This window comes from Triticum aestivum, chromosome 7B (assembly GCF_018294505.1).
Source record: "Triticum aestivum cultivar Chinese Spring chromosome 7B, IWGSC CS RefSeq v2.1, whole genome shotgun sequence".
Classification (NCBI taxonomy): domain Eukaryota; kingdom Viridiplantae; phylum Streptophyta; class Magnoliopsida; order Poales; family Poaceae; genus Triticum; species Triticum aestivum.
Genome location: NC_057813.1, coordinates 483,783,179 through 483,797,291, shown reverse-complemented (window position 1 = coordinate 483,797,291; position 14,113 = coordinate 483,783,179). Strand labels below are relative to the sequence as shown.

At 44.7% G+C, this 14,113-nt stretch overlaps 1 protein-coding gene across 1 annotated transcript; it reads left to right on the top strand.

The window, feature by feature from the left end:
* Positions 1-8,945: 8,945 nt before the first annotated feature.
* On the top strand, positions 8,946-12,063 carry LOC123157413 (UDP-galactose/UDP-glucose transporter 3; the record flags this gene model as incomplete). Its single annotated transcript, XM_044575689.1, is given in 7 exon segments — positions 8,946-9,153; positions 9,256-9,353; positions 9,467-9,603; positions 10,121-10,151; positions 10,856-10,959; positions 11,232-11,353; positions 11,436-12,063. Coding segments are annotated over 7 exon segments (1,074 nt in total). The 3' UTR covers positions 11,857-12,063.
* Between the last annotated feature and the right edge of the window lie 2,050 nt (positions 12,064-14,113).

The following is a 14,113-nucleotide window of genomic DNA, read 5'->3' as shown; positions in this document are numbered from 1 at the left end:
GGGGCCCCTATATTAGAATATCATCTGCATTACAAAGATAATCTCACAACTATTTATGTTTTCATGGTTCTCAGATATTATACGCAATTACAGTGAATATCAGAATCCGGGCATCAGAAGAATATTGTGGAACACTGCAATGACTTACAAAATTGGCACCAAGGCATTGAGTGCCATTTTGGAAGCAATGAAACTCGTATGCTCCCCACCTGTTGATTCTTGTTCAGAATATCATTCTAATGACTATTCTAACCTCGAGGAGTCAAAGGCAGATGGCCTGTCCTATTCACCCATCAAGGTGCCTGTTTTAATTTGGCAAGGTTTTATTGATAGCGCGTATCTTGCATATGTTGTCTTGCATTTCTTCTACTTTCTTGCACCACCATCTACTTAGTTTACTCATCATATAACTCGAGATGATATGCCCATCCATTATCAATACATATTCTATCTATCGGCATACCATGTTTTTCCACTCAAATGCTGTTCTTGTGCATCTGACATCAAAAAGGAAGAGGATGATTGCCGAACCTGAAGGAGCACCAGCAAAGTCCTTGAAAAACATGGTGGTGCCGGAGAAATCAGACATCGCCCCACTTATATTGGTTGTACAACCAGTGACATAAAACATAGGACCGACTCCAGCAGACTGTACCCATACTTCACTGGCCACACCACTAGCTCCACCACACAGGACCTGCACTCCAGCAAAAGGTATACCGATTTCATTTGCCATAGCACCAGCCGTACCACAGAAAAATCCCACTCCAGCAAAAAGTACAACAAGTCCACCGGCCGAAGACCTATCCCAACTGCAGAGACGGCCAATTCCTGCAGATTGGAACCCCATTCAATTTATTTCCAGTTTAAAAGACAATACTTTCAATGTTGTTAGGGACTACGTGCATATATTCCCATCATGGGAAGATTATAGTGAAGACAAACACCATTTTCACATCTTCCTGTCCAACTTACATGTAAGTGCTATTATTCATGGTTATTATTTTCCTGTTTTCTACTGATTGAACACATCAATGATTTACATTACATTGTTGTAACTAGGTGAGGGTCAATCTGGATAGTCATGACGAGCAAAGCTTGCTTGTGCTTTTCAAGGAAGCATTGCAGCAGTATCGGTGTTACCTGAGAAAATCACACTTTGATGGCAAGTCTATAAACGAATTTCCGGTGAAGTCTCCTGTGCTAAATTTAGAAGACATTGAATGGAAAAACCTTGTTATGCACTGGTCTCGTTCCCAGGATGAGGTACTGTCTATGAAATCACATGACAATTTGAGCTTCTACTTTTCCGCATGTGCCTTACGGATCTTTTTTGTAGGAAATTAGCTCGAAGAAGAATTCCGGTTTGAAAAGAACGACAGGATATCACAAATATGCTGCCCGCTGCTTTACTCTTGTTAGCACCTGTTGTGCTGTATCACTGTACTTGCATACATACCTGGTTCATTATGTGACAGCAGTATGCATGATAGCTTGCTTATCAATTGTTCGCTCCAAATTATCTGATCTGTATGAATGGTTACATTAGTGTAGAATATATCCAATGCCAATGAATTTTTTTAGCTCTGCATTGTTCTTGTAAGTACATGTTGTCCTTTATCAGTGTACTTATATTGACAGGTAGTTGTTCATGTACCATCACTCTGCAGCTTATTTTCCTTTGCCCTCCATTTTCTACACATCAGATCTATATTTACTCTTACCATAAGGTTGGTACTGAAGAAGTTTAGCTGTCCATTGCTCTTGGTTGTGCCTTTTACCTGTATCGCTGCACATACATTTATAGCTACTTGGTTATGTAGCATCACTCTTCATCTTATCTTAAATATTCTTCATTTTTTCGTATATTATCACATCTATATTTACTCTTAACAAAATGTAGAATAAAGGCAATGCTTATGAAGAACATTCTGTGCTAAACTTCTTGAACTGCCCCCCCCCATCGGTATGGACAAGGGCTTTATAGAGCCTGTCTTCACCAGTAATGTAAGTTTGTCCTTCTCAAGCCTTCAAACTTTCTTGTGTATATTTGGTTAGGCATGACTGCAACAGCTGTTTATTTTTGGTGTTTGCATCAAATTGCATGTTTAAAGTTTATTATGTAGTTCATAAACAAAAGTTTGTCCTTCTCAATTTAAGTTTTCAGTTGTACAACCAAGTTCCTTCTTCATACCATGTAAATTAAACTATAGAGAGCAAGTGATCTTCTTTTACACTGCATGTATGCTTCTGTTCTTCATCCGTAATCCAGTGGTGTGGTGAACCTACCCACTACAGCACAATGTCATATTCTGCAATGTCTTAACTATGAACAATGTCATATCATTCTACTATTATTTAAACCGCCTTTTTATTTGCCAATCTAAAATGGGATAAATTGACAGCACACTAACCATTGATACTTATGAGTTCTTGATCTGTAATTCAGTGGTGCCGTGAAGCTGCCAGCTCCTTCACAATGTCAATTCCTGCCATGTCTTGACCTGAACAATACCATATTGTGTTAATGCAATTTTAAACTGTGTCACTTTATTCGTCAGTAAGAAATGTGATGAATTGTCAGCACTGATACTTTTATGTGCAAAACCTGTCATCTGTCTGCTTGTTTATCTTTCAGAGTGAGGAAGATATAAGTGTTGAACAAGCGTAGTCTCATCATCTTGCTCAGTTGCTTGCGCTGCAGCTCCCCAGCAGGGCTAACCTTTCTTGAACTCTATTGAAATGCTGTCGGTTTTGTATATTATTTTGTCGGCGTGTTTATTTGCACTGGTGGCGATCTTTGATGCCCAGTGTATGTAATCTGCTGTCTGCTTGTGCTTTTATCATAGTGGCAAACTTTGATGCCCAGTGGATGTAATATGCCGTAATTTCTTTATTGTATAGTCTAGGTTTTTTCTTATTCACGATGCTGCATTTATTTTACTGTATATATATCATGTCTTCGCAGTAAACCGGCCAAACCGTAAAATTACTGTACATAATCGGGCCGTCATGCAATCATGAAGTATGATCCGCATCATGGGCCCCGTCAAACTGGCCCACTAGTAGATTCGGGCCTTTAATAGGCCGAGTAACCCCCGGCCCTCTTTTCGCAAGAAAACTCAATGGGCTTTTAGGAGGCTGAGACGTAGGTTGGGCCTGAAATGTGCCAAATAGCTCACGGGCCGGCGGCAGCCCGAAATGGACCCCGGCCCATGATTGTGCGAATCAATTCACGGGATTTTAACAGGCCAAAGTTGTCTCGGTCCTTGTTTGGCCCAATCAGATATCGGCTGCAAGTAGGCCGGATGCAAACCGGGCCGTAGTTAGGCCCAACTATATGACGAGCTTTTAACAGGCCGAAATTAATATAGGGCCGAAATGTTAAATGGGCCGTTAACAGGCTGAAACTAATATCATGCCGAATTACTAAATGGGCCTTTAGCAAGTGGGCCCAAAAACATAGCGTCCAGTCAACGGGCCGAATATGATATGGGCCATAATTAAGCCCAAAGCCTCTTAAAGGGCCAGACCTGATCTGGGCCGTGATTTGGCCCAGAAAGTGGGAGGCTTTTAACGGGCCGGATCTTATATGGGCCATTACTAGGCCCGGAACGTGGTAGGCCATTAATGGACCGGATCAATTATGGGCCGACATTTGGCCCAAAACATGGCAGCCGGTTAATGGGCCGGCCTACTAGGGTCCTCAAAATCTTGTGGGCCTACAGCTGGGCCGACCCATTAATGTCGGCGAAATCTCGTGGGCCTTTAGCTGGGCCGGCCCATTATGATCCGCAAGAATTTTGTGGGCCTTTACCTGGGCCGGCCCATTATGGCACACAAAAATCTTGTGGGACTTTACCTGGGCCGGCCTATTATGGCCCGCGAAATCTTGTGGGCCTTTAGCTGGGCCAGCCCATTATAGTCCGCAAAATCTCATGGGCCTTTAACTGGGCGGGCCCATTATGGGCCGCCAAATCTTATGGGCCTTTAGTTGGGCCGGCCCATTTAAACTTGATTGGTCGTGCCACGTGTCGACGTATCATAGGCGCCTTCTGTCCAATGAGTGGATGACATCTGTCCCAACGATGAGCCGACACGTGTTTCCTCCAGCCAATGATGATTTTACACGTGGGAAATCCCCATTGGTCGGGGCTGTTAACGGGTTATCGGATCCAAAACCCGACCCGATAGCTTAACGGCGTTCCGTTATGGTGGATGCCACGTGTCGGTCATCCTTGACGAAAGCACTTCTGTGACGCGCGATTTATCGTCATGGAAGTGGACACTTTCGTGATGATAATTTTGGTAATGTCATGGAACACTTCTACGATAGCACGGGTATGACTATCTTGATTCTGTCATAAATTTGTCATGGATGTACATGCATGACAAAAAACGCAACCTACTATGATAAACACGTATCATCACGGAAGTGTATTTTTTTGTAGTGGACTTATGTAACTAACGAAGAGTAAACTAATCTATCAACCTCTTTAGCCTGAACAAGCTTCACTTCCACAATTGAGTCCATCTCAATGGAGATTGGGAGATCACTTCTTTACAGGGAAAAGGAGAGTCCTTATATGCATGCACACAACTCCGCTTCAAGAGCATCTCTGCTCGAGAACAATTGTCTACACGCTGAGAAAATGATGTTTCACATGTTGTTCCTAAGCACCATAACCGCTCCAGCAGAGCCATCATCAAGGAAAGAGCCATCAATATTAAGTTTAACCCATCCAGAGCAAGGAGGACGCCATGTATCAGGTGGACGAACCGGTATTATCACATGTGGCTGTAGTAGTTCCCTATCATATGTAAGAATATGTTTTCCTTTTAATGTATCTAATGATAAGTCCAGCTATGACCGAATCCAAGTAGCTGACAAGAAAACGTTTAGATGCTTCCATGGGTGGTGCTGGTTTATGATGGACCACCTCATTTCAGATATAGCAGACACGCCACAAGGTAAACAACACCATGGATTGCTCAGTGGCTGGTAGTGGCTCGAGGACGTGCAACATCCACTCCCTCCCAGTGTTTTGTATTGACGAAAGGTTCGGCAAATGCCACACATCTGACATCGTATCCCATAGAATACACGATTGAGGGCAGCGACACAGTGGGTGGAAATTATCCTCAGGTTCATAAGAGCATCTTGGGCAAAGATTATTCAGCTCCGGTCCTCAAATGAACTTCTTCTGCCATGTAGGTAGTGCATTGGTAGCTAATTTCAAGGCAAGATTCCAGATAGATGGTGGAACCTCACAAGACCATATTAACTTCCAGCAGGAGCGGTTACCATTAGGTCGAGTACTCGAACCAGTAGCCAAATTTCTATGCACTTCATCAAAAGCCAATTGGTAACCACTCTTAACAGAAAAATAAATACCATAAGCTCCAGGCCCCCAAGCAAGTATATCTTCCCCAAGACGAAGGGAAGCTCGAATTTTCATGATCGTAGTAACGTCCGCCAACATGAAGTACTATTGTAGTAGCTCATAGTTCCAGGACCCGTTCTCGTTCAGAAGCTAAGAGACGTACCGTATACGACATGTTCCCTGCAACGTGACAGGCTTATAAGAAAACGGCCTAGGGATCCAGTTATCTTGCCAAACACGAATGCTACTCCCGCTTCCAACTCTCCAAATAAGTCCTTTCTTCAATAATTCTAGCCCATAGCAGACACCTTGCCATGAAGGCGATGTATTCCTCGTAAAAAACAATATCTTCTAGTTTGCCATCCGAGTAATATCTAGCTTTTAACACTTGTGCACACAAACTGACAGGTTTGGAGACTAATCTCCAGGCTTGCCGAGGTAAGAGTAGCTGGTTGAAGAGTCGAAAATCTCGAAAGCCAGCCCTCCCCTATCTTTTGGCTGCATCAAATCCTCCCATGCCCGCCAATGTACTTTCCTCTTCCCATTAGCCGAACCCCAATAAAAACTCCTCACCATCTTTGTGAGCTCATCAGAGACCGAGAACGACAACTTGAACACCCCCATTATGTAAGTTGGCAAAGCTTGAGCCATTGACTTGATGAGTGTTTCCCTTTCTGGTTGTGCTAGGTGGCCATCTCCCCACTGAATAAGGCATTTGGTTAAGCTCATCTGGAGGTTTTGGAACTTTCCTTGGACATGCGACCATCTGGTGTAGGGAGGCCCAAGTGCTTCTCCTCAGAAAACAAGCTAGACACATTCAGCAGGTTCCGAACTTCCTCCTTAACAGACAATGGACATGACTCACCGAGCAGGATGGAACACTTGTTGAAATTTGAACTCTACCCAGTAGCATTACCCTGTAAAGAAATATATAATTAGATTACTATTTTATAGTGATCTAAACACTCACATTTTTTTACGGAGGGGGTACGTTTCTACATTTAAATGGGTGAATGTACATGTACGTCCTTAAAAGTTCGTGTTTGTACTGTGTTTAAGAAAAACGTCAGTTTATAATCAGCACTACCTATTACCAAATCCTTGAAAATGGAGTCTGAAAAAACAATAGATTTGTCGGCGTCGTGTTTATGCTAAAAAATCAGTAGATTTGTCCGCATCGTGTTTACGCAACCTCTTCTGTTCTTTTTCGAATTGTGTTTACACATATTTGGTCAGAGCATCTCCAACAGCCGCGCTGGAAATTTTGGGATTTTTACGCGCGCGCAACCGCTCTGTGAGCTCCAGCGGAGGTGCAATAACCGCGCACGCGACATAAAAAGTTTAGCACACGGTGCGAAATGCGATCGCGCACCGTTTATTTGCCGCACCCGCTCCCGCGCGCTGCATACTCGAGCGCCCGCTCGCGACTACCACTACCCCGACCCAGGTGCTGGCGCCGCCGCCCGCACCACCTCATTTGTTCCGACGACCATTCCGGCGCTTCCCAGACCTATCCCCGCGCCGCCGCTGCTTCCTCCGTCTCCCTCCAGTCGCCGCCGCCCTTCGCGCGCGCCATTCTTCCGACGAACAGCGCCTGACCGCCCACTGCCGCTCGGCGCCCACAAGGTGTTCGACAAAACGCTTGCAATGTATGTATTGCTTGAACTTCACATTTTTACATGAATTTGGTGCATGTTGTTTGTAGTTTTTATAGCCTGGTTTAAATTGAACATTTTAGATGAGTTCGTCATATGATTCTCCCAAAGAAGAATTTGATATTTAAGAGGAGGAGGATCTTGCAATGATCCTAGCTATGCACATCCATAAAGAACCGAAGCACGGTGGTTCGGTTATGGGCCGGCAGAAAATTTGGAGGGATATGATCGATGCCCATAACAGATTGATGAGGCATTACTTTGTGGATAATCCCGGGTACCCCGAGTCATACTTCCGACGCCGGTTTTAGGATGAGCACCGAGTTGTTCAGGCGCATTGCAGAGAAACTAGCGAGCCATGATCGGTTTTTTCAGCAAAGGAGGAATGACGCCGGAGAGCTCGGGCATAGCACCTTTCAGAAGGTGACAGCCGCTTTGCGTATGTTGGCATACGGTATTTCGGTTAATCTAGTTGATGACCACTTGGCCATGGGTGAGAGTCAAGCCATCATGTGTGTCAAGCGCTTCACAGTCGAAATTGTGCAAGTCTTTGGTCCGGAGTATTTGAGATCTCCCAATGCTGAAGACGCCGCAAGGCTTTTGGAGATGAACAAAGCTCATGGGTTCCCAGGTATGCTTGGCTCAATAGATTGCATGCATTGGAGTTGAAAGAACTGTTCCAAGGCATGGCATGGGCAATTCCACGGCCAAAAAAAGGGTTCCACTATAATCCTTGAAGCGGTGGCCGATCAAGAGACTTGAATTTGGCATGCTTTTTTTGGAATGCCTGAATCTTTGAATGACATGCACGTTGTTAATCGGTCATCACTGATGAATAAGATTGCAAATGGTGAACTATCACCGGTGCAGTTTGTAGCAAATGGTCATACAGACAACTATGGCTACTCTCAGTATGAGCTCTTGGGACATCCTGTGCGAGTGCGACGGAGGGCTGCTAGGGTGGCCTGTTTTGTTGCCTCTTATCATGCCACTTCGACGTGACGAAACGCATGATGATCTTCAGAAGGATCTCATCGAGGAGTGGTGGGCATGGAATGGCCGACAAATAGCGTCATGATTTGTATGTTTGATGTTGTATTGTTGAGCTATTTGTTCTATTACAAGATAAACTATTTGTTTGAGTTGTAATAATAAAATTGAACTTTTTATTGTTGATTTTTTTTGTATTTGATCTTTTTGGTTGTGTTTGGAGTGCATATGTTGTTTGTGCGAGTGGGCACGCATAGTTTTTTTGCAGTGACTGTTAGAGCGGCTCACGCACGAGGCCTGTTTGGTTCATGACTAACTTTGCCACAACTAATCTTAGGCAAACTGTGGCTGCCATAAAAAATGTGGCTAACAAAATAGGCACCACAAGTGTGACAAGATTTGGCAAAAAAATGAGCCTATGACATGTGTGTCATATAACTAGAAAAATGTGGCAAGCCACAAATACGGCAATGAACCGAATACATGATGTTGTGGCATGACTAAGGTTAAGCGTGGCAACCTTAGGCTGGGAATCAAACAGCTTCTAAACTTTTCAGCAGCCGCTGGAGCAAGCGCTTCCGCCATGAAAAACTCACGATCAGCATGCTGCAAACAATTTTCTAGCGCGCTGCATGTTGAGTGGCGGTCGAAGATGCTCTCGGTGTGTCCTCGTTTGGGTTAAGATCCCTAAAAAAACTGCGATCAGAAGAAAAGTCGAGAAGAGTTGAGCTCAGCCGCACGGAGCCTCGGAGACTCGGACCGGTCCTTCCACGCCAACCCAGCCAATGCGGCGTCCCCGCTGGCACCTCCCGGCCAACCACGCCACGCCACGTCACTCCTCTGACGCGCGCTCTCCTTTTCCGCGGTTACGCCCAACTGCTATAACACTCGCCTCCTCTGACCCCCGGGAGCCTGCGACCGATCCCCCTCGCCGGCGAACACAACCGCACAAACGAACGCGCCATGGTGTCCGCGCGGAAGGGCCAGGGCCGCGGAGGCGGGGTCCGAGGCCCTCCCCGCGTCGACGGCGGCGGCAGCCTGGCTTCGCGCGTGGCCGTGCTCGCCTTCTGCGTCGGCGGGATCTGGTCGTCCTACATCACCCAGGGGATCCTCCAGGAGACGCTGTAAGCACCCTCTCCCTCCCCCCATTCCCAATGGTGTTGGCTCCCGACAGAGATAAACGTGGCTGAGTTCGCCGGGTTCTCTGCTTTTCCCCCTCGACTCAGATCGACGAAGCGATTCGGGCCGGAGGAGCGGCGGTTCGATCACCTCGCGTTCCTCAACTTCGCGCAGAACGTCGTCTGCTTCGTCTGGTCCTTCATAAGTGAGCACCCCCGAACTGCTCTTTTGCATTTCTCGCCGAATGCGGCCGCGGTTTCGCTGCTCTTGGATGGTGATTGCGTGTGAAGGGGTCGTGACTTTGGTCGGTTCCTGCAGTGATCAAGCTGTGGTCGGGTGGTAGCAGTCCTGCCGGGCGGGCGCCGCTTCTCAAGTACTGGGGCGTCAGCATCACCAACACCATCGGCCCGACCATGGGGATCGAGGCGCTCAAGTACATCAGCTACCCGGCTCAGGTTTGGATCCAGCCGCTTTTGCCGTCCTTCGCGTCTTCGGTGTACAGAATTTTCTTCGGATGTTGCATTTGCAATTAGGTGTTGATTGGGTTAACCGTTAATGTAGTAAGTGGTGGTTATGGAGTAGAAATGTTCTAGTCTTGAGTTAGTTAACTGTGCTAAGAAATTGGCCAATGGGTGATTGGAGTTTTTAAGGCAGCAGTATGGGCTTACCATCCTAGAAGGGATACCTAGTTACCACTGGATATCACATTTATGTACAATATTGGGTATGCTGATGCTTTTCAACCCATGTTTAATCCTATACGCGAGAGTGCATGACATTACACTATGCCTAACTATTAGAAAAGTGGTAACACGCCTGCTTCGTATCTCAATCTTGTGTGGAATTTGAATTTGATGATTTAGTTAAATACCAAAGATGCACTTCAAATGGACGAAATATTGCTGGTTTTTTTCAATGATGCACAAAACTACTGGAGATCAAGGATCTTGAACTATTTTTTGTCTGTAACAGGTCTTGGCAAAATCTTCTAAGATGATTCCAGGTGAGTTTTGCGTAGATGCATGCATACAATGCAGTTTTTATCTACACTTCTCATATGAATGCTGCATATAATGGTTGTTCTTAGAGTGATTGGTACGCCAGTTCACCTCATCAGTTACTGAGTAAAGTGAAGTACACCTTTCTACGAATGTCCAAAAACTGTGCATCTCATCACTATTATTAACTAGGGCTCAAAACAAACAAATAGGATCTCAAGGTTATTCTGGTTCATTGTCTCCAATCTAGAGGAATTTATACATGAACTACTATTGCTATGCCCACTAACTCTCAAGTATATGCAGCCACCAAAAACGAGCTAGGGTGTTATTTTTGTTCATGAAATTGTCCAAAAATGACTAAAGTAGACTCGCAGACAAATCTCTGTACAGTACTGAAACTTTTGGAACTTCAGTTCTATTTTTCAATCAAGCATGTGTGGGGAGTGGGTCATTTTGTATAAGGAGCATTTTATTCCATTTTGCCACCATGTTATTGTTTCAGCCTATCAGTATGCCCTGCACAACTTGAAATCCTTGTGTGCATTGTTTACATTTCCAATCTCAAGCCATGCATAGTTGATATCACATAAATAACTGTCTTACTGAGCAATCTGCGTTAAGTCTTTTGAGTGATGATTAACCTTTCATGCTTCTTAGCTGGACAGCTTTGTACTGGTCTTTCTAACTGTTGATTCATTATGCACAGTTATGTTGATGGGAACTATACTCTATGGTGTTAAGTATACACTTCCAGAGTACTTTTGCACCTTCCTTGTTGCCGGGGGCGTCTCATCCTTTGCATTGTTGAAGGTAAGGAATTCTTTATTTTCACATTTTAATCAACAAACCAGCAATGAGCTTTGCATGCCTTTGATGATGCTCCTGAAACCATTAAAACTTTTTGTCTGATCTATAGTTTTAAACCAAGAAAAAATAATTTACGTCATTCCATACGTTTTTTAATGATGAAGTATTGACTACGCTTAGCTAGCTTTTACGTAGACCCTGAGAAAGAAAAGACACATCCAAATAATTGTACTTAAAGCCACTTCTGAAGTTTTTGTTTGTTTTTACTGAATCAGACAAGCTCGAAGACTATCAAGAAGCTTGCTAACCCTAATGCTCCTCTTGGCTACGGGTTGTGCTTCCTCAACTTAGCTTTTGATGGCTACACTAATTCGACCCAAGATTTGATAAAGTCCAGGTAAAGATATCTATCAGTTCCACTTCAAAGCAAAATTGTGTTATATTCTTTCTGAATGGAAAGTAATATCGTATCATTGCAGGTACCCCAAGACTAACCCTTGGGATATAATGCTTGGCATGAACCTCTGGGGAACCATATACAATACTGTAATTATGTTTGTGGCGCCATTGCTGTTCAGTAACTGGCCATATGCAAACGGTTTTGAGGCGGTGAGTTTTTGCCGCGAGAACCCAGAGGTAGCATGGGACATTCTCATGTTCTGCCTATGCGGCGCTGTGGGTCAGAATTTCATCTTCCTAACCATCAGCAGATTCGGCTCTCTTACTAACACTACCATCACCACCACCCGCAAGTTCATGAGCATCGTCATCTCATCAGTTATCAGTGGTAACCCACTGTCCATGGAGCAATGGGGAAGTGTCGTGATGGTCTTTTCTGGCCTCTCTCTCCAAATATATCTCAAATGGAAGAGAAAGAAGGGCAGAGATCACAAGGAATGAACTCAATTCTTATAAGCACATTTTGATTTGTAGCTTTGATTGCACACATTTGTTGTGGAGATATCCGGGAGATCATTAATGTAACCCGTTGAATGATAGGAAAGAGGTTTACATTTACAGAAATGTGTGAAATGTATGGTAATTGCTAATAGTGGTAGCTATTTAAAAACGGCTGGGTAGTCTATTCTACTCAGGGGAGTTTCATCATGAGGAATACGATAAATTATGTAGTACTCAAACTTTCTCCATCTCGCTAATTAACAAAAAAATCATGGCATTATTTTTCATGAAAAATAATTTTATGATGTTTCACTAACGCATACATATATTATCAAATCTGCATATTGGTACTGAGAGTCGAAAATGCCAAAGGGGCACAGAGCTCCATGTAGGCCTTGATTTGAACCTTCAAAATTCAAATATTTCACCTTCAAATAATTCTTAAAAAATACACATACCTAGAGACATAATTTACATGTAAATTTTCGTATTGAAATACGTTAAAATGAGAGCTACACAAAAAGACAAATGTATAGCTTTTTAGCAAACGGTTGATCGAAGAGAAGAAGAAGTCGGCGATCCACATTGCTCCTGGCGAGAGTGATGAAGTGGCGATGGCGAGGTTAGCACGAGAGAATCGCCAATAAGTTCAGAACGAGTTGAAGTTCCATTGGAAGCATGACCTCAAGAAGAAGCAAGCGAAGAAGGAGGACGAGGCTGGCCCCTCGATAGTGATTCCCATCAAGGCCGGTGAGGGGGAGGAGGAGCTCCACGACTCTAACGATCCCAACTCAGACTCATTTTGGGCCTAGTTTTTTTTATAAACCTCATTCTGGGCCTAGTTCATGAGCAATTCGGCGTCCAACGAGTAGTTTTATGTCTAGGGTGATGGTGAAGTAGATATGATCTAGTTTGTAGTATGAACTATGTTAGTTTCAAATGAACTTGGTATTTTTTGAAATGATCTAGTCATTCCAAGTTTAAATCACTTATCGGAGCACTAGTGCCCTAGTGCCTATTTACATCAACTGTTGGGGTTGGAGGTTTTTATGACACTTTTTGGTGACGTATAATTTACTCGAAGCTGAGTGTGTTTAGGGATCATCTAGATGTGAGATAACTATCTCACATCTAAGTATGACATCAGTCCACCTCATCCAAAAAACAACCCGCTCTATCTGTTGCCTTAACTGTTTGTTTGTTTTTCCCTTTTTTTACCATGCATCTCCAACTCAGACAAAAAACACACAAAGCCCAGTGTATGTTGTGGGAATTACGTGTTGTATTCCTCAGGTGCAAACGCACATATATATGATGTACAAAAGTAGGCCACGACCTCAATTATATAAGGAAACTAGGAGGTGGGCCCAATACACAAATATGCACAACACATATACTCAACACCCCCCGCAGTCGAAGTGGCACCGCGGCTGACGCAAAGACTGGACCGAAACTCCTCAAATGACGCCTTAGGCAAGCCCTTGGTCATGATATCTGCAAATTGTTGGGAAGTAGGGACGTGTAAAACACGAATATGGCTAAGAGCCACCTGTTCCCGAACAAAATGGATATCCAACTCAATATGCTTGGTCCGTCGATGATGCACCGGGTTAGCGGAGAGGTAGACCGTCGAGACATTGTCGCAGTAAACCACCGTGGCACGGTCAATAGGGAAGAGAGCTCCTGAAGTAGCTGGCGAAGCCATGAACACTCGGCGACAGCGTTGGCCACCACACGGTACTCAGCCTCAGCACTGGAACGAGAGACCGTAGGCTGCCGCTTGGATGACCACGAGATAAGTGAGGGTCCAAGGTAGACACAATAGCCCGAAGTGGAGCGATGAGTGTCAGGGCAGCCTGCCCAGTCTACATCGGAGTAGGCTGTAAGGACGGTGTCGGCGGAGGCGTGAAGCATGACGCCAAGATCCATAGTGCCACAGATATAGCGGAGAATCCGCTTGACGGCAGCCCAGTGAACGTCTCGAGGTGCATGCATATGAAGACACACCTTCTGCACGGCATACTGGATCTCCGGTCGAGTCAGAGTGAGGTACTGGAGAGCACCAACGATAGACCGATAGAAAGCATCATCCAAAGCAGGATAACCATCCGTGGCAGAAAGCTTGGCCTTCGTATCAACAGGCGTAGTGGCGGGCTTGCAGTTAAGCATGCCGACGCGCTCCAGGAGCTCGTGAGTGTACTTCCGCTGATGAAGGAAGAAGCCATCTGGACGGCGCACCACCTCGACACCGAGGAAG